The sequence below is a fragment of the Poecile atricapillus genome, chromosome 11 (assembly GCF_030490865.1).
Source record: "Poecile atricapillus isolate bPoeAtr1 chromosome 11, bPoeAtr1.hap1, whole genome shotgun sequence".
NCBI lineage: Eukaryota > Metazoa > Chordata > Aves > Passeriformes > Paridae > Poecile > Poecile atricapillus.
In genome coordinates, this window is record NC_081259.1 from 17,615,522 (window position 1) to 17,637,267 (window position 21,746).

Below are 21,746 nucleotides of genomic sequence, written 5' to 3' on the forward strand. Positions count from 1 at the left end.
TTCCCTGGGACAGCAGCACTGCTGCAGGAAATCCTTCTGCTGCAGGAAATCCCTCTGCTGCAGGAAATCCCTCTGCTGCACTATTCCTGCACTGCCAAGTCCTCCATGCAATCAATCACATCTGTTTGGACTCGTGTGCCAGAAGAGGAATTTTTGAACTGCACAGAGAAGACAACACGGTTTGCTGGCACTTCTGGGGGCCAGCTCGACCTGTCGGGCAGCAGAGGGACTCAAAGTGGCAGCAGCACCACACGGGGTTCAGAAATGACCATTCTGAAGCATTTCCAACAGGCAGCTCCAGATCCTGACTGGGAATTGGTCACACAGGGTAGGGAGGCTGCAGCATCCTCCCTCCAGCTGTGGCCAATCCCACAGAAATATCACTAATTAATTACGTAATACTTGTGACAGCATTGTCAGCTTTAAGGTACTACAGTGTTCCAATTACAGTCAATAACTCTAAGAATGTTATCGAGCAGCTTTTCTCTAAAAACTTTCCTGACAAGTTTTAACTCTTCTTCCTGCTCATCAGCTGAACTGAGGGCACTGAGCTCCTCACCCTCAACCCCACCCCAAAGAGAACCAGGTGGTACAAGCACAGCTAGAGAACACAGTGAGTACCTTCACTACATTCAGCTGCATTCAAATGCAGCATTCAACTGAATCACACCCAACATGTGGGCACTGAAATGCAGTACCTACACAGTCAGTCAACTTCACATATTCAAAGAGCCAGTGCCAACCTCTGCCCAATACACCCTGAGATGTTACATATAAGCTGAGAAAACCAGAAGACTTTTAAGACCAATATATTTGAAATATTTTTTGAGTTTTGTGTCTGTGTTACTTTATAAGCCAGTAAGAGAGCTCACAAAGTCCAGTGGCAAAAGTGGACAACTATCAAGGAAGCTAAAGGGGAATTTCCATTGTTTCTTGAATAAGGCATTTCGTTTATGACTGAAAAGATTCATGGAGAAGAATGGCTTAAACCTGAGCACTGTCAAGAAGGGAGACAGCTACACTGGCATTCAAGGACAAGTCTACAGGGGAGAGTAGCTTAGTTGGCTTTAAAAAGGTTTAACTTGGGTACCACAACCATCTGATCAAGCTGATGTGAAGCTAACTTAGAATTAAAAATATCTGATGCTAAATATACCTTGGCAGGGAGCAAGGCCAGTTCAAATCAGTGCAATGGCAGCGTAACAACTCCAAATGGACACACAAAATTAATTTTTTAATTGTGTGCTTGTCTTAACACACAACTTCAGTTTCTCTTTTGCAAACACATCTGTTTGTGCTCACAGGAATCCCAAGTGCTTCAAATGCTGAGAGGATGAATTTCCTGGAGGAATCCGTAACTAAATGTACCCTTGATAACTTCTGATCCCCTTTTCCATTTGCCTTACCTGGTTATCTGGGTTGTTTACAGTGAAGTAGCCAACACAAATGATGACTTCGTGCAGCAATCCTTCACAGGTATGCTGGGAGCAGTACCACAGCAGGGAGCTGATAATGTGCCTGAAGGCCAGGGACAGTCCTTCAGCTCCCACAATCGACTGAAAAAAAGGCCAAGAAATAGAAATTACACTCGAGCAGTACGTTCTAGAACTTGTGTGAATTGTGTACACATTAGCTGCACCCTTCTGGGTTTTTTTGCAAAGTGCAGACTATGTTCTTCATTGTGAAAGGCCAGAATCAGATCTCTTTCTTCAGCCACTTACTGTTCACAGTAAGAATACAACATTAAAAGCCACAGAAGCAAGAATAAATTCAAATTTTCAAGGGACAAAGGAAAAACTGGACTCTGCTTATTTGACATTCAGAGTAGCATTAGGTTGACCATTTCATTTGTCATATATTACATGATCCAGGAAAATTCAGTAATATCTCTTAGAAATAAGCAAAACAAACCAAACCATCTTCATTTCTGCAACAGAGCAAAATGCATTTCTCGTTAATAACTCACGCTCTGAATGGAATACAATGATTAATAACAAATAATGACTTTTCAAACACTACAAGAAATTAGAAACATCCAGAAGGAGAGAACACTCAGCTGCAAAGCTTCTTGGAATGTTTTTTAAAAGTAGGCAAATTGCTGTAACATGGAGATTCAGAATTAGATTTTATCTGTGCAGCCTACAGCCTCTATTTAATAAACATGTCAAGCAGATAGAGCGACACAGGGTCAAAGGGGAAAACTAAAGCACAAAGAATGAGCATGACAGAACCCTAACTCTAATAAAACAGCAATGCAGGCCTGAGAAAATCTCATTTCAGAGTTTTCTTCATTCTCTACCTTGTAGCCTGTGGTAAATACATACACATAAATCCCAGGCTGTGGCATAGTTTAGTCTTGCTGAATTCCAAATACACCCAACAAAAGCAGGATCCTTGACAATGAAACCAGGCTCAGCTGTGGATGCTTTTGATCTTGAACTTCAAGCATTCTGGTAAGTCAGTGTATTTTCAAAATTTAATGCCCAACACAGCCACCATTTACTGTTTTATGTCATGTAAATGCTACGTTCTCAGGCCCATCCTTATTTAATTAGCACTGTCCGTACATGCTGTGACCCAACACTCTGGGTTTAACCTCCCCTGATAACAACAGGTCAAAGGGCACCTGAGTTTCTGTATAAAAGTTAAACTAATTTTTCAAGGAAACTATGCTTCCTTTTTAGCCAGAATTAATATCAGCTCAGGACCCTGTGCTGTTTCTCACTACCATCTTTCAATTGTTTAGACTGTCAAATTAAATGAAATATATACCATGAGCCATCTGTGCTAATACAAACTCGAGGATACCAGACCTCTTCTGCTAATCAGAACCTCCTATTCCACAGTCCTACTAATTTGTGATAAAACTATTCCTTAGAGATAACGATCACACATCACATAAAGGAGGCTTTTCCCCCTGCTGTCTGCCAGCCTGCCATGGCCCACAGGGTCAGGGTGTCCAGCAAACTGCCTCAGGTGGATGTTATTTTTAACATTTGCAGAAACAAATCACATTAATGCATGGGAAGGGAGAGCTGCTGAGGCCAGCCCAGAGTGCCTGTCCATGACAAACACCACCATGCCCACAGTCCAGCAAACAGCTGGGTGGATGATACCTCCTGAGCAGAGCCCTGTGGCCATCAACTGAGGGAAGCAATTCCCACTGCTGGGGTTCTGGCCACCCTTCATGCAATAGTTACTGACTTGCTCCATTATAGGTAGAACAGACTAACACAGACCATGGAATTTGGAAGTTAATGCTGACTGTCCATTATAAATGCTGACATATAATGGTGTTGGTAGAGAGAAAAATACAGACATAGTAAGCAGGAGATGGTGTTTTAAAAATGAACAGTGGTTTCTTGGGATTTCAGGGAACAGCCCTCCAGCCAGTGTGATTTTCTACAGCTCCCCTGCAACCTGTACCTGTTCAAGCCTGACTCTGGCACACACCTGTAACACCTACAGCAACACATAAACAGCCAGTATCAAACCAAGAAGCACTAAACAAGGTGCAGGAGGGAACTACCATGATTTACAGAAAGAAATGGGAGTCAGTAGTGTGTGCAACAAAACTCCAGCCCATATCCTGACTTTGTCCCTGTACAGAAACCCTGACTGGAGTGGGTGCTGCAGCTGCACACAGAAGTCTTGCTGCTGCTGTTACAGATTACACCAAATGTACTGAAAATCCATGGCAAGAAACACCAACAACTGAAAGAGCCACACTAAATTCTTCACTTGTGAAAAGCTCTCGCTGAGTTTAATGCATTTCAGATGGAGAGTATGGTACAACATATAAAAATTACACATTAAATGAAAAAGAAACCTGTTCTGTTGAATTGTGTGAGATTGATGCTGCTAAATGTGTTTTCAAAGCAATGCTTTCTGACAGCTATTTTACATTAACAATACAACTTTACCAGCTTACCTGAGAAATATACCAGTATTTGTAAAGCAAAATCATTCATTTACACTTGAACTCTGCTTCAGCATCTTTTATTTTTTAATTTAATAAAAATAATGAAAACATATTTTCTGATTTTTGGTCGACAAAATTTTACTTGCTAAAAAAATGACATCAAGCAGTTATCAGTTTCAGCTGCACAATCTTAAAGCAAGTGGCCGCTGAAAGCACTGGAAAACGTAGTATGTGGTTTTAATAAAAGCAAATCCTTTCACATAAGAAAAAATCTTATTTTGTCCTTTTGACTAAGATTTTTCTTTTTACACTTTTGGGGCTTAATAAATATAAAAAGCACTATGCTAGAAAAAAGCAAAAAATACGTTAGAAGACATAATTAGGATTCAGTATTTAGTGTATTCTAAATTTTCACTTTTTGGTTAAATTCATCAGCCACAGCTACATGGTAGACATAACAATAGTTACAAATTTAATGCATGAAACCTAATATTTTAAAACACCTTCAACAACTAAGATCTGAAAGACAAAACTTAGTCCGAAGATACAATCAATAATTAACATTTTCCCATCAAGACAAGTTTTAAAACATGTGTTACCTGGAAGGCAGGCAGGTCAAGAACAGCAAAACTATTGAAGAAACGTAAACTCTGAATGGCAACCTGGACCGTGTTGGCGGCATAGCTGTCTTTAGGGCTGGCTGTGTTTGGATCTGAGATGGTGCCATGGAAAAGGACACAGTAGAGCATGTGCAGGACTCCCACCAAATCTGTGGCCTGAAGAGCTGTTATGAGTCCTGTGGGGTCCTGACGTGCGCTGTCAAATATGTTCCAGGACCTGCCAAGGAAACAGTGAGCAGCAGAGAGTGAGTAGTGCTTGTCCAGGAGAGGCGTCCAAGGAGCTAAATGTTAGAGAAACAGTGAACTGGGGACCAGGGAAAACCTGATGCCTGAAGTGCCAGGAAACCACAGCATTTCCAGAAGACTTGCAATAATTAAGGCACCGTCTCACGCTCTCTTTCACTGCAGCACAGCTGTATCGTTCAGGATCTCGTGTCACAGCCCGTGCCCGTGCTCTTGCCAGCAGTGAGGAGTCTGAGGACACTGTGGGAGCACCTAGGGGCCCAATGCAAGCCCTCTCCTGGGCCAGCAGCCTGCTCTCACCTTTGCTGCTTCCAACAGCAACCTGCAGCACTGGGAGAACTCCCTGGAGCCTCTCCTGCCACAGTGATGGGCTGCAGGCACTGGAACAAACTGCTTACCTAAGTAGTGAAACCAGTTACTGGGAACAGATGATCTTAATCAAACACTTCTGCAGGAATTTAAGAATGAAGTGCTGGAGCAGTAGTAAAACACCCTGCTTCTTACTTCAGTCAGATGCTGTGATGGGAGAGCACAGCAGGGCAGCAAAGCACAGGTAAGTACAAACCAGCACAGCTCGTGCACACAGGAACTGGGTTTCTTTGCCATCTTTTGGATATGAACATAAAATAATGGAGAAGGTTTTTGGTTATCTAGGATATCAGCACAGACAGACAACTCAGGACTGCCCTTTCTATTCTCACATCCAGACTTTCAAAAACACTTAACATAATTCTCCATGATTTTTTACTACTCATGTTTTTTCACATTATTAACCCAGAAGATGATGCAGGACAACTACTAAGGAAGACTCAGAATATCACAACCCTGTAGACTAAATAATGTGTGGAGGGTGGGCAAGCACAAAGTGAAGCCCCAAGTTTTATATTTTCTGAATTCTAATTCAAACCCATTATATAAATGACCTGAATTTCATTTTGGAAACACATTTGGTCAATATTGGTATCAAAGGAAACACTAAAATAATAAAACACAGCAAACAGTAACAACGAATATATGCTACATCAAGGTCTGCTTTTTACCTCATCTACTATGTTTCCATCTTTCAGAAAAAAGAAAAGAAATAAAAAAGAAGAAAGTGCCAATATCAAAAGAGACTACAAAGATTGAGAGTATATATGATTCCTCTTTTTATAATTAAAGGAAAACATGACAGATTATATGAGAAAACATTATAAAAGGACAACTTAAATGAGGTTATTTTTCCCTTTTATAATTACTAAAAGCAAAGGAAATGGAAGTGAAAACCAATTTTCTAAAATAATCTGTAAGTTTGAAGACCTCAGTTTAAGACAGCAAAGACCAGACACTCAGAGGGCTCAGAATATTCCTGTTGAGCAGAACCAGTAAGAAGCTTTCCCCTTGACTGGAACAGCTCTCAATAATCTCTCCTGTACCTGGACCAGGAGCAACCTGCACCCCTCTGTTACAAATACAGGTTCCAGTGATATCTGCAACACAGATGCTGGGCATGCTGACTGATCCTGCTTTTTACAATTACAGACAGAGTTCTTCAACAGAGGAATGAAACCATGAGATCAGCAATGACCAAGTTTTGGCAACAATCAATCACCTTGTTCTGTCATTTTCACTTCTCCCAGTGAAGCAAATAAAGCAGGCAAGAAAGCACCACCTTACCCAAACCAATGCCTGTCCATGAGAATTTCTGTCTGTTAACAGCACTCCATCGCTTCCCTGGACCACAGGGAGTGAAAGAGGCTGAGCAGGATCATGAACCTGAATTCCCCAAGTCCCAGAGCAGCCCTGAGCTCAGGTGGATATGACAGGGCTGTACACAATTTGCTCTACTGGCACCCATCTGGTTCCACCACTGTCCCCTCACATCTTTACCTTTACAAAGCAGTAGGTCAGGTGATGTAAGGAGTGATCTCATCTGAAATTAGCACTTATGAGTATCATTTCTGAGTTATTTCTGTTTACAGTCTTTGAATATTCAATGCTACTGAAAAAGCTATTCAGTGCTGTACCCTCTGCTGCTACCTCCAGGATCAATGTCCCAGGCCTGCTTCAGGGATACCTGTGCTGCACAAAGCACTCCAGACTGTGTAAATAGTCCACAAGTCTCTGAGGGAAAAATCAGATTTTAGTAAAACACAGTAAGAACAAAAGCAACATAGTTGTGTCTGTTTTTCTTAAGACCCTAAAATTTACTCCACAAAGAATAAAAAATGGAAAAAATACTAGAGCTCTGAGTGTGTTTGGGTGGGGCTACGCTGCACAACAATTTATGGCAGGGCTTTTGCTTTCCCTATGCCTTGAATCCATGCCCCAAACCTTCATTTTGAAGCTCTGTGGTCTCTAAGTGAGTGTGAGTGAACAGAGTCAGCAGAGACACTTCCTGCCCCATCACCTGCCTGTGCCAGCTGTGCCTTTGGCAGATCCCTGCTACGAATTTCCAGGTCCTGCTGGCACATCAGCCTGGATGGCTGCAGGAGGAGGGAGAGCTGGCAGCTCTGGGACCACCCTGTGCACAGCTCTGCTTTGTGTGTCTGGGCTCCCTGGTATTCCTCACTTCAAAATGCCTTCTGATGTCCAAGGATTTATTCTGCAGGATGTAGTAGCCAAAATGTGCTAACCATCACTTAGTTACACTCGACTAACTAGAACATTTATTGCCACAGGATCACATAAGAGCACAGCTCCTCCTGCCAACCAGTATTTCCTAATTTCACTCTTAGCTTTTTCAGCTGTACAAAACAGAAAAGTACACTCACAGTCAAATGATAACCCCAAATTAATTACTGCATATGATACCTCACAGAATTTTTTTCTGACTCTGTGCAATCAGAAGATTGACCAATTTTACCAAAGGTTAAAGTTAGCTTGCTTTCAACTCTCACTCCATCATTATTTTTAAACAATTCCATATGAGAAATCTTACATTGCTGGATGAAATCCTTTTTTACCATTTTGTGCTGCTCTGGAGCAGAGAATGAATCAAAATATACATTAAAAAGTCAATTGTAAAGTAACTCTAAATGCAAGCATTAGCTTTTTCACAGAAAAGATGAAAAATTTTGAAGTTGTCCTACAGAACAAAACTGTTAAAGAGAAATTAAAAACATGTCTTTTAGATTTGATGGATTGAAGGAACTGCCAGAAAAAAATTAGTTTGGATGTTGCCTATACTAAAGTTAGTGTGTATGTGAACAGATGACTGGCTCCTGTTGAGCTAAACTGTTGGTTACATCACTTAAAGCCCAAATGTTTACAATAAAAAGGTAAAAAAAGTTACTTGTACTTGCTGTGGGCTTTAAAATTTAAAAAAAATCCTATAAGAAATGATGGAAAATACAGCATGAAACTTTACCTCTACTGCTCTGAGTGTTTTTTGTCAAGTCTGCACAACACTGGGTTTCAAACTTTTAGCAGATTTTTAGTTCACTTCAAAATGTAAGCCCAATGAAAATTCAGTGCTGTTGGGACAGACTGAAGCAAAAACCCCTAAAAACCTTCATAACATGAGAATGTCACACCAGAAAATCAGACTTCACCTAACTTCACCTAACATCTGAAAAAGAGATCAGATTCCTATAGCTGCAACTCCTCTTAATTCTCCTATTTAAAGAAACTTTGTGTCTGAGTCTGTAAAAGCTGCAAAAGTAGAATAGTCACTATGGACAAAACCCCTTCAATTAATCCCTGAAGGGAAGCAAGACCCACTGGATTTTTGATATTGGCTGATGTAGCTGGGAAAACAAACAAGCTTTCAAACTTTAGCAGTCACAATAATTATGTGTATACAGAAAAACAGACAAATATTTATATTATGGTCAAACAACCTGCAGGATCTTAAAAAAAAGGTTTTGATGAAATGCACAGTATTTTCATTTTGGGCTGCCACTGTGATTTTCAGCTTGGCCATCAAGGAGTCTCAGGAATTGGTATGTGGTCTATGATTTATAAAAAGGGTTTAAGAATTAAAAAACTGTTGAAAGAAAGGAAGAAAAGGAAGGAGCGGGAGGGAGGGAGGGAAAGAAAAAGAAAGAAAAAAAAAGAAAAAAGAAAAAGGTAGGAAAATAAAGGAAAAGAAAGAAAAAGAAAGAAAAAGAAAGAAAAGGAAAGAAAAAGAAAGAAAAAGAAAGAAAAAGGAAGAAAAAGAAAGAAAAAGAAAGAAAAAGAAAGAAAAAGAAAGATAGATACTGAACAGTGGTACTTTGTTGCTTAAAATATACCACTATTTATTAAAAACATGAATCCAATACAGCTTGATAAAAAACAGCATACTCTGCAGAACAAGTATAAAACTACAATTTCTCCAAGCTTCAATATGAGCAAACTGTTTATATCTGAAAATATATTGTTTTAAAAACTGGCTGAGCTAACAAGCAGACAAGCCTCTCTAAGGATATACATTATAATGTTTGTATATTTGAAATATATACTCCTGATTAAAAATATGGAATGAAATGAAAACATGAGTTTCCAAGAGGCTTAGAGTATAATCTGTTAGGGTTTTTTATTATTGGGATTTAAAAACTTTCATCTTTACTTTTTGCTTCTAAATTATTTTATTTAGAAAGAGATGTCAAAATAAAGAGGCAAAATAATAATAAAAGAAGAACAAAGAAGCATTTAGCACCTGTCAGACCTTGCTACAATTCCCACTGTCAAGCAGGGATTGCAGTGCTGTACAGAAGTGATGAAGTGAAACCTTCCAGTAATTTAAGTTTAACAGCACTTGCTGGAGCTGCTGTCCCTTGGAAGCGCTGAGAAGCAAAACCAAGGTTCAGCCAGCCTGATTCACCATCCAGCAGCCAAAACAGACATTATCTTAATTACTGTAATAAAAGTGAGCCCAGCCCAGCCCACTTCTGTGTAGATCTGTGACACGACAGGCACTGTTTCCCTGCATCAGACCCTGCATCTGCAGCTTTCTGCCACTGTAACCCAGCTTCATTAGCTGCTGACACACATTTCTATATCCCACCACTGGTTTGAGATAACATAGAACAGCAACAATTTCATTACTGCACTGCTCTGACACTGTATTTTCCTGGAGTAACGAGAAAGCTTGAAGGCATTGCTTAAATTGAGAAAACAGCAAATTTTTTAAACAGCTGGTGTTCACAAGGACCTACATAATTTGAGGGACTATTAGTTGCAATATTCCCCTTATGCCCAATGTAGTATCCTCCTTGTATCTGTGTTATTGCTCTCCATTGTACTGCTCCTGGGGAAAACCTTGTGCCTCAGTGACTGAGTCTTACACTGCAGTACTGCTCTTGGTTTCCCTCCTGTTCTTCACATTAACTCTGTTGTGTTAATGTGAATTTATTCACTCATACTGGTGGGCTAAAGTGAAACAAGGCATTAGCTCCAGCCCTCCACAGAGCAAGAATTAAACCTCCAGGACAGCAAGCTAAGGTCCAGAGAAATAGGGAAAAAGGGGATCTAGGCTTGATGAACACTGGGCAGTACAGGAGAAGACAGGAACATAAGAAAAACCTTTGCTATGCTGACAAAGGACCCGCCATGGAGATTCTCAGTGTTCCCTCCTGCTTTCAGGGAAGGCTGAGCTGAGGCAGCATGGCCATGCCTTTATTAAAGCTCCTTGCATTCCAAGTCTGCTCATTGTTTTCTGTCCTGTGGGTATAAGCCAAGCACATTCCAGATGTGTAGTCAGGACCTGAGGGCCCAAAATAGGCCTTAGAGCTCTCATATGTACAGTGACACATTCTGGAAAACAGGACTGTCATCTTCAACACTGCTACTGGACATCTGCAATTCCACACAGATTTCAAGAGATCTATATGACCACACAACCCACTGTTATTCCATATAAAATGTATTTAATATTTTGCTTTATTTCAGGTTAATAAAAATGCCTCTGTTTTCAATTCTGGCTACTGTTACTTCTAGTGGTGAGCAAAAACCAATTAAACATTGCCAGGGCCACAGTTTTCAAGCTTAAGTATCAAATGTCAGGTTCATCTGCTCAGCAGAGAGAGCTCAATATTCAGACATGCTGCATTTTCTGATTTCTCCCTACAAACAATAAGGGACAATGTCCTGTTTTCAGCTCTCATACACCCTTCTTTTTAACTCATCAGGGAGGAAGGAGCTTTCACTTTCATTGTTAGCTATAGATGCACTACAGCATCAGAACAATGGGACTTACAGTTGGAAGTCTCAAGTCATCCTCAATGATTCTCACTGTGTAACAGGACAAAAAGTATCAAAACAAGCTTGAAACAGGCTAAGAAGTTATTAAGATTTTCAACAATTGATATTTTTTATGTATTTCACAGTGTTTTTACGTATTTCATAGTGTGCTATTCCATCCACAGCAAAATTTCAATTAAAAGAATCAATCAAGCCTTTATTAGCCAGTACCAAAAATGGTAATTTGAAAAGTAAGATCAATACCAAAGTTAAATCTTTTTTAAAGACCTTGATCATTAATGGAATGAAAATCCCCCTCTTACATAGGGAATGTTTATAACATATGTTCAGAATAGATTTCCTTATTTCAATAATATTTTATGATTTTAAAATTGAAAATCCTCCAATTTATGTTTCTACATTAGTAAGACTTTTCTTTACTGTATCTAACTCCATGATTTTGGACTTTTTTTTTCTACAAGTCTACCACAGTAATAAAAGAAGTCTCTTCATTCATATCTTAAAATTTTACCATCTACATTATATCAACCATAAACCTAATTTAAAACATAATGTTGATTTATATATATATAAAGTAATTTGGGGCTATTCTGTGATAATGATTATTGTTGTGACACCTTGCCTGACATAGAGGTACGTGCAGAGAGGGACTTGACTGAGATCTCTTCACTGCCTACAGAATTATCTCCATGAAGTAACTGTCCAAATACACACTGGGTAAAGATTCAGAGCTTGGTTTAGAAATATTCTGCTGAATTTGGAGTTTTATGACATGTGCTTTTGAGGAAGGCAGGCAAGTCTAGACTGACAGCTCTTCCTACCTCAGAACTCCAGAGAAGGCCCAATATACTTTGTACCCACAGGACAGGATCTTTTAGTTGTTTAAAACCTGAATTTTAAACAAGAACTTCTAGCCCTCTGGAGATATGCAGCTCACAGTTGCAGTACAGTTCCTGACAACCTGGTGGGATCTGAAGGCACAGGAGAAGAATCTCACAGCTCATACAGGATCTACCTATTGTGCTGGGCTAGTTTGGTCCTGGTACCTCACCCAATATTTACTGTCCTGTGTCAGCTTCCCACTATGTCACTCAATGCTGAGAGCTGAGAGCTTTCACTCTAGGAAGGTATTCTCATCAATTCTGTATGGAATGACAACTTTCCAAATGACAGATAACAGCCTGAAAAAGTTCTACTAAAAAAATCAGAATAATTTTATATCCCCATCCCCAGATTACCACCAAGGAGCATAAAGAAGTTTGTAACCTGGAACCATCTTATATAGGAGAATATATGAAAAGAACATTTCAAAACTGCTCTTACAACAATGGTGAAAGCCTGCCATTAATTTGGCAAAACTTCTTTTCATGCTACAGTGTCAGAGAACTTGAAACACTTCCTGGGCTTCTCAAATCTCAGTCACAAGCTCAGACTCTGGCTGATCAGAGTGGTTGGTGACTGGGACGGACAGAGGGGTGTAACAGGCAGGCTGGTTTAGTGCTCAAGCCTGTATCAACTGAGCTGGAGGATGAGAAAAGCTGACTGGAAAGGCTGCATTGCTTCCATCACCATTCACCAGGAATGAAAGAGGCATCTGTATTTCTCACAGAGAAGCTGCCTTTTGTGCTGCAGATCAGGTATCACACATCATGTATTACTGCAGTGTGACATATTTAAGAATTCAATAAATTTGACCTCTGTTTCTGCCACCTTAATCTGTGTTTGGCAGTACCTTTTTCCATTTACATCACCTCCAACATTGAAGACTTCTGTAACATGACAGAATTACACTCTGCATTCACTGCTTAAATGACAATGGGCTCAGGTGATGAAAGATGTAATTTAAACTGCCCTTCTAATCACTGACATCAAAGCTTTTGATCTGAAAGTGAAAGACAACAGTTTTGAAATCTCCCAAGTTCATTCCTCTCATTTGTCTTCATGCTCAAATGAACAATCTAACCTGGAAATCATGAACAACCAGCACCTTTGGATAAAATCCAGAGCGTTGCTGTTTATGGAGGTGGTAGGATCAGATACTTCTTAGTGTAACTGTGAAGAAAAACACTCAACCCCCCCAAATTATTCTGGTGCTACAAAGAACAGATGTTCTTGATGGATGTACTTGTGCACTGCTGTACTATTTTGGGGTGCAAAGACCTCTAATATTTGGGTGAAGTGTGTGCCTGCTACAGAAATTGCAAGTATTGTATTACTCACTCTTAGCTAAAACTATTATTCCACTAACAGAAGGGTGATTTTTTTATTATTTTATTTAGTGAGTATTTGACTTTTGGCAGTGCTCTGCTGGAATTTAAAATGCCAAGTTGGCAGCTTTCAGAAAGGGAAATTTCAGTAAGTTGGGATGGTCTCTTTGGGCTCATATTTCTTGCAGTTCTTTTTCCATGTGTCTGTGTCCCTGGCTACCAGCAACAGCTTTTACCTACAGCTTTGTTTCTTATCCTATGTTTTATTAGCTCTAGTTTTTCAACCCTAGCATAATTTTACCCTTCAGGAATGCATTGTAAAGTTATGCCAGCCTTGATTTTTCCTGAAATGTTTAATAGCAACAATGTGGTAGGTTCTAGTAAGTGCAGCCCAAAGCTCTGAAATTTTGACTCTCACATGAGTGTCAGGCTGCCCTACACTGCAGGCCACAGAAGTCCAGATTTGCTGGCAGGCACATACCTCAAGCACACTTCCCACAACCTGGTTAGGTTACAACAACAAGTATTTTGCATTAGAAAATTCCTTGAAAAATCTAGTAATAGCTTTCTTTATGGGAAACAGAATTCCCTTATGGACAGTGTTATTTTAAAGAACAAGAGCTGAATTAGGCAGCTCTAGAGAAAAAAACATAGAGACAAATCAATTAACAGTTGATTTTAGCTGATCATAATTCATACCTCTCAAAGCCCTTGAGTCTGGACACTTGAAATTATCAGTGATAAAAGCCTGTGTGGAATGGTGAGTAAAGGAGGGAAAGTTTGCAATTCTGAGAAATGACTTACAAAAACCAGGCTCAGTGCAGGTAACTCATTACAATTTGCTGGTGAGGGGATGAGCAGAGGGAATCTCCAGCACTGTTTCTGTCCCTGTGTGTGCACAGTGGGCCAGTTCTGCCTGGCAGCCGCAACAGGAGGCCACTGCCTGACCAACACGTTTTGAGATGACAGAGCCAGTGCACCCACCTTCCACTGACAGCGAAACACAGCTGGCAAATCCCATGCAACACTGCTGTGGCATTCTGCAGAAAACTTGCTGTTTTGGGGTTCTCATCAACAGGGCCTTGAACAGACAGGAAACAGCAACACAGCTTGTCCACCAACCCTATGTTCACCACGTAACTACAAAGAGAGGAAAAAGTGGATTATAAAAAAGTAGTTCCACAACAGTTTTGGTAACTTTGCAAAAGAAGTAATTTCTGCTTCTCTGCTATCAAACCACTCAAAAAGCAGGTTGTGATTATTTAAATACCCTTTCTGAAAGGGTTCAATAAAACAATTCCAACTACAATAACTTCAGATCTGGCTGTCCATGACTATCAGTAGTTTTTGTTATGAGATATGTCAGTTATAGGGTAATTTGTATTCTACTGTACAAGAAAGATGAGTGTAAATGTTTATTTTAGCATACTGCTAGAAGGACAAAGGAATTTTGCCATAGTTAGATGATTTATAATAATCTTGATAGCTCTGCAACAGCTCAATTTCTTTTTAGCATAAAGAGGTAAACTCTGTAGAACACACTAATTCAAGGAGACAATGATGTTACCCAGATAATATTTTATAGCAATATATACATCATAGCAACCACTGCCCAGTTGTTGAGCTTTGTTCCCCTCTTATAAATACATATGCAACATCTCAGGGACCAATAGAATATTAACAACCTTCTACCATGAGTACAGATGGATCAGGATCAAAAAACCTCTTCATGACTCAAATTCAATACATAGAAAAACCGTGTGGTGACTTTTTTTTAAACTGAAAACTTTCTTTTTTATTAGGGTTGACCAGATCATCATTGCTGATCCTCACATCACAACTGCTGAACTTCCTTCTTTGAATTTCTAATAGCTTGGAAACATATGTCAAAAAAATCTGCTCTTCACTCTTGTACCAAGATCTCTCTGTCCACAGCAGGTTCTCTCATACTTTGATGATAATCAACTCCACTTAAACTGTGCACAGATATATTTTTTCCATGTCACTTTGCTGATATCACCTCACTTCACCTACTTCCCTTTTCTACCACAAACATCCAGCTTCTCAGACTTCAGCCCATCTCAACCACCATATTCTGCTGACTTAGGTGAGATCAACTCTCTTTGTGGACACCAAGGTCCCACTGTAATCACCTCCCTTTCTTTCCCCTCTAATTTTCTTTGTGTTTTCCTCCACTCTTACAAAGTGGGAGAAACCTCTTGCCAAAATCAGAACTGCTCTTTTGTACTGTGCCTCCACCTCACTTAAAAGAAGCAATAGCCTTCAGTCACCACCAAATGATCCACTGCCCCTACTCTGTCTACACCAACCCTTCTGCTCCTGAGATCACTGTTCCACCAGCTGCTCCTCAAGTCCACTTGGCAGAGATGGCTCTTGGAACAGAGGCTCCTTGAGAAGGGAACACTATTGGATTTAAGTTTACATCATGACTAGACCACCCTGACTTGACTCGATAGGGAAAATTATTAAATAATATTGATTCTAGTAAATAAAGACTACTGATTAGATAATGCCTCTCACAAAAGCAGAACTATTTATTAAAAATAACTATTCCCTCACAACATGTCCTACAGTCTGATTTTGAAAGAAAAGGGGGTTTTGACATCAGAGAAGAAAACCTTGTCCTTTTCAGACACTGTTGTTGCTCAAAGACAGTTTTCTCTTCTGGATTAGAAGCGAGAGCCTCTGCCAATGTCCACCCTTACTGACATAAAGCTTTTGGAAGAAGTAAGGGAATTAAGAATGAAAATACACTGGATATAAAGCAAGAAGTCAAACTGCAGCATGGGAGATTTTTAAACCTTCTGAAGTACAGCAGTTAAAAACACTTAAATATGCACAAAGGTTATTAATTGCACACTCATTGTGCAGGTAAATTTGTCTGTTCTATTTAGCAACATGAAAGGTTACTAGCATTAAGTTTCTTGTGGATTTTGATCTAAGCAATCCACCTGATCACACAGGTGATAAACAAGTTCTCCTGCATTAGTGGAGTAATTCCAGGAACATAGCTGGGTGTTAGATACATCACAATCACAGAGAAATGCTGAGTGCTGGAAACAGCTCCGAGAAATAGGAGAGGAGAGAAAGAACTAAATAAAATAGAGCTAATACTGATAGATGGTAGCTCACAAAAAGGCACAACTTTCCTCATCAACATTCTCTTCCCTAGCACCATCTCTACAGCATGACACCTGCAAACTGTGTCCACTGTCCCCCTCCTTTCCACCCATGCCTGGGCACAAAGAAGCTGCTCTTCTGGCAGAGAGGAAATGGATGAGAGCTTTCAGTCTGCTGGGACCATTCCTCACTGGCATCCGGAGACGACAGGAAGATGCATGGAGCACTCCTTTCCTTGAGGAATTGAGCACACAGACAAGTGGAATGTGAAAGCTCTCTAATCTATTGCCTCCATCTCTTTTTACCCACAGGAGCAGTTGAAATAACCTGGCTACTCTTTTGATACCCAGACAGCACATAGATAATTAGTGTTTATGCATCGGATCTAATAGTCCCAAATAGAAAAAAAAAAATTCAGTGTTCCTCTTTCTTCCCCCATCTTCCTAAAACTCTCACTTAATCAACTCCCCATGACATACAATACAATGACCTGGAGGTGAAAGATTCTCATTAATGACAGAATTTGTCTGGTTTTGACTGGTTTAAAATGCCCTCTCTCTTTTTTTTTCCTAATTGCACCATTACCTTGTCATCATGCCTTTCATTCCCCATTTATAACCAGATCCCCTAAAGTGCCTCAGGTGAGGGACCTGCTGGGATTCTCATGTCTCTCCTTATCTTGAGGGTCTGACTGTGCTGGGCCCAGTCAGTGTCAGATGTCTGCTCAGCACAGACCTCCCACCCTCCCATTCATAAATGGGCAGAATACAACATCCTGAAATTTCACACTCTATCAAAACCTGTTTGGGGAGAAGGAGAGTTACATGAGAACATGAAAGTTTTAGAGGTCACTGGTATCTATGACAACTGCTTGTTTTGCTTTCCTCCTCCAGATGTCCTCTTTGTCTCCATCAGCATCATACCTGAAACGTCTGAAGGCTCACTGTGACATGTTTTCAGCAGCATATAAAGAAGAATTTAATTTCTTCAGAGGGCTGAAGGCACACTGGTAACTATTTATATGATAATTTATTGATAACTATTTATATAGTTTACCAGTGAAATTATATACTTTCAGCAAGTCTAATATACTGCTGGATATATATATAAATTTCATATATTTAATAATATTTATATCTTATAAATAAATATAAGAATATATATTTTTATATTATAGCTCTCAATAATATTTATATATTTAAAATATGTATTAGTTATGTATGTATTAATATATGGATGCTGAATGTGAGAAAGCAAGTAGGGAGCACAGTGTCTGTGTGAAACTAAGTCTCACAAGGTTCTCACTCTGGCCTGAGAAATCATCTGAAGGAATCCAAACAGTCTTTGGAGAAGGACAACAACCTTTGCAGGTGTTGTTTGGATCCTTGTTGTTCCTAATTGTCCAGTGATGGTGATGTGTTGGTTTAATGACCAACGAGAGGTTTACCTCTCAGACCTTCTGGGACCTGTGTATAAAAGAAGATCAGGAATAATAAAACTTGGTCTCTTTTGCAACCAGCTAGAGAGTCTGTGTCGTGCTTTGCTGTTCCTAATATAGTGTGACATTAATATATTTAGGTTCAGCTATTAAAATACAGCTACATGATAAGATCAGATTCTAGAAATGACTGGTTGTTTTTTATAATAGAAAATGTGTATTTCATGACAAGCTTATATGAATGCATGTATGACATAACACACCACAGGCAATAGGCACACACGGTTGGCATAGAAAACCGAGAGAAAAATACATAGAAGCTGGCTCCTAGGTAATCAGGAGAGAAAATTAATGGAAATGACATTAAAAAAAAGTCCAAAAATAAAAGAAGCTTGGGTTTCTGTACTTCTTTGTCTGCAATCTTTTGAAGAACATTTTTGATTGAGGATATACTACTTCAATAGTCTTCACTACCCACACAAACTACTCCTACTGCATTAAGGTTAAAGCAGTTTGTTTCTCTCTTAAATCAAGAAAGTTTGCTTTCTCTCTCATAAAGAATACTTAGAAAAATTCCATTATCTTTTTTTAAACCTGATTAGGTCTTGGACTCTGCTGCTGAAGGCCTCCACTTGTGACGATTTACTCTTCACTTCCTGTAATATCTTCAGTGCAGTAGAGTGGCTGTTTCCATCTGGGAAGCTGGAGATTAGACATCTGAAAATCACAGCAGTCACCCTCAGAAGTCCTGTTGTCAAATCTTCAAATACCTGCTTATTTACACTTCTGCCTGCAGTAGCATTATGGTCATCTGGAACACTAACCTAAGGAAAAAAAACAAAACCAGCCAGAATTCAGTAAAACTAAGCAAAGTTTGTAAAGAAACATTTACAAATTTGCATAGGCCTACACCAAAAGTAGTAATAAAGTAACATTCTAGCAGTGCTGATGGACATTAAAACATTTCAGGTACAAGATAAAGTAAAGCACATAATCCAAGCTGGACCAGAATAAATCAAGTCAAAAGAATGCAGCACCTGAGAACGGAGGAAGCCTGATAGCAGCAGAGTATGTCATTAGTATGATTGTGTTCCTATGCATAAAACATCACCAGTGACCACTGCACATGTCCATCAGAGGTCACCCATTTGTTCATCATGTCAGAAGCACAACACCTAAAGTTCTCTCTGAGCAGACCTCAGAGCAATCTCATTTTCTAAATCATTTAACAACAGCCCACTCCTAAAAAGGTGAAGTCGAGCTGCACAACACATAAATCTGAAGACAAATCTATATGCAGGACCTGGAAGGAAATCCTCATGGAGAGTATAATTTTTTTAAAAATTCATTTAATTTTTCCATTTCTGCAGTCCAAGGTAATTTATCCAGCTGAAATCCTGCCCTATTACAATCAAACAGTAAGAGTGGAGTGTGTGTGAAGTCCTGCAGTGTTCAAGGCAGACACTGCCAGCAGTCAGGGCTCCTGGAACATCCTGGATGATGCTGATGGGCCAAACCCCACATCCCTCTGTGGAGCCTCTGCTCTGCCATGGCCTGAGGGTTGACACAAGCATTAGGGATCAATACTGCCTGAAATGTCATTTTCCTTCCAGGTTAAAATCATTTACACTCAGTATATACAAGGGAAGCCAGAAAAAAGCATTCCTCCTGTATAGGTATCAGGAGGGATTTGGTAACACTTGGTGACAAACAACAACATGCACATTTCTTTATTATTCATTAGCTCTGAGCCTTGTGCTGGTACTTAAAACTCATTGTAATGGTCTGTTTCTGGTGCTGAGCCAAAAGAGCAAGTGAGAAGTCTTTAGCTGCTTATTCAAGTTCAATAGGAAAAACAATACTATGTTGCTCTGGTAACTTTTGTTGACTAAAATAATTCATGCCTAATGATACCAACTGCTCATTGAAACAGATGGATTGAGGTTTGCAATGTGTAAATCAACTTAAACGTGGCAACTCTGTGCTTGGAAGATTAAGTTTTAAAAATTGCTAATAAATGCTACTTAGTGCTTTTTTTCACCTTAGATAAAAAATTATATGTGCTATTTCTTAAAAGGTTTAATAATATCTTGCAGCAGAGCCTTTGGTTTGCTGTAATTAACAATACTATGAGTGGATAAGGCCCAGTTCAATGTACATAGGAGAAATACATATTTTAAACATATAGTCCTTACCTATAAAAGTTCATGCTTTAAAATGAAACTGATCTTCCTAATTTGTAAAATAAATAGATCTGGTACTTTACTAGAGCCATTTACTGCAGAGCTTATTTTTCATGTTCAATTTTTTGGGAAAACGTGTGTGTGTTAATTAATATAAAGTGAGAAGAAATGTGATTTCTTGTAGGATATGGGCTTGTAATTGTTAAAGTTTTTAAAGCTTTACCAGAAAGCCCTGTAGGAGGACACAGCTGCAGGCTCTGGATGGCTGGGGGTTGAGGGGCATTTATGAGGAGGGACACGTGGGCAGCCACTGGTGCCCTTCTGATAAGTTTTGGTTATGCCTGATGGAAGCTGAAGGTATAAAAGAGAAGTGTGTCCTACAATAAAGTGATTTCCTCTGCATGCACAAGTCCATGTCTTTGTTCCCCACTGCTACAGTTTTTTCTCAGTGTTATGTCAATCAAGAGCTAGAAGAAAATACTGCTTGGCAGAAAATGGGTAAATTTGAACTTAATTCCTTTTATCCTAATTCAAATGAGTGACAACAGATCAGCTTTTTTACTGAAGAAGTAATTAATGGGATAGTGTGAAAGTGTGTTGAGATTTATGTTCAAAATTAATTGGTGTGCTTGCAGAAGCAAAATTAATTGGGGTGCTTGCTTGTTGATTATTATATCAAGCAAGGGGGTAGGAAATCTTATGATTTAATAGTGTCATTATGAAAGCTTTCAAGCTCTAGTATCTTTGTGTTGATTACACAAGGTGTTTCAGAGAAAACTGTGTTGAACATGGGTTTTGGATGGGTAAATCTAACAACATTCTACATTCCTGAGGTTAAACAGGTTTAACAGTTCATATGACACAAATATACAGGTGTGATTACACAAACTGATTTGTTGAGTAATTGGTATAAAACATTTTTAAATCACAAGGGAGAATCAGGAAATACGTAATTACTGTCCAAATATCTGACACATCCAACATCTCAATGCTATTTTAGCTTTTCTGATGGCTGACTTTGCCAGGCCTAATCAAGACTTCTACTTTCTTTAAGTGGTTCTTGAACTGGAACACTCTGGTGACCCAACTCTCAGCTTTGGTGCAGACTCCATACATGTGATATTTCTATATTGCTATTCCTTAGAGAATTTCCCCTGTGCAGGGGTTCCCATGCTTGTGCAGAGCTGCCATAAGCTCTTCAGCTCTGCCCAGCATCTTGGGCTTAATCCTGTAAGATGCTGCACAATATGGCCCCAATCCAGTAAAGCACTTAGGCACACATTTAATATAGCTGAAAATGCTCCTCTGTTCTGACTCATGCCACCAAAATACCTCTGCAGATCAGAGCAAGTTCTCCTCCTGTGCTAACAAAAAACACCAAACAATTACCAGTTAGCAATGCAGCACTGACAACTCATTCATATTTTTATTTCATAAAAGGCACAGTCCTCCACAGCTATGAAGTATTTTAAATGTTGAGCTGGTAAACCTAAATGGAAATACCTCAGACCTTTAGAAGCACAGGATTTCTTTTAATTTGGTAAATTATTTTGTATCATTCTTCCATTACCAGTACAGATTTTGTGTTTTTGCATGTGTAGGCACTGGGCTTGCTTCAAAAACATTCTGCAAAGTACATCTCAGAAGTCTCAGTAGGATATCAGACCTTCTATGTAGTAACCAGCAAACCAAAGAAATGGAAGTGGCTCAGGAAGTCCATGGGCTTGATATACTGATATACTTGATATACAGGTGAAGGTTTCTATTTTAAATTCCCTACCCCTAAACACTTCAGCATGTCATTGCCTCTTCTACTCCAGCCCTGTT

At 39.4% G+C, this 21,746-nt stretch overlaps 1 protein-coding gene across 2 annotated transcripts in view; it reads right to left on the reverse strand.

Annotated features, from left to right (window-relative positions):
• The window catches only part of SCAPER (S-phase cyclin A associated protein in the ER), a 134,204-nt gene that overhangs the window by 18,268 nt on the left and 94,190 nt on the right, over positions 1–21,746 (reverse strand). For both annotated transcript variants that reach the window (XM_058847150.1, XM_058847149.1), the window contains exons 26-29: positions 18,331–18,560; positions 14,142–14,297; positions 4,522–4,759; positions 1,407–1,556 (exon numbers count right to left, since the gene is read on the reverse strand). In XM_058847150.1, the coding sequence (XP_058703133.1) occupies positions 1,407–1,556; positions 4,522–4,759; positions 14,142–14,297; positions 18,331–18,560 (774 nt within the window). The remainder of the gene's footprint in view (positions 1–1,406; positions 1,557–4,521; positions 4,760–14,141; positions 14,298–18,330; positions 18,561–21,746) is intronic.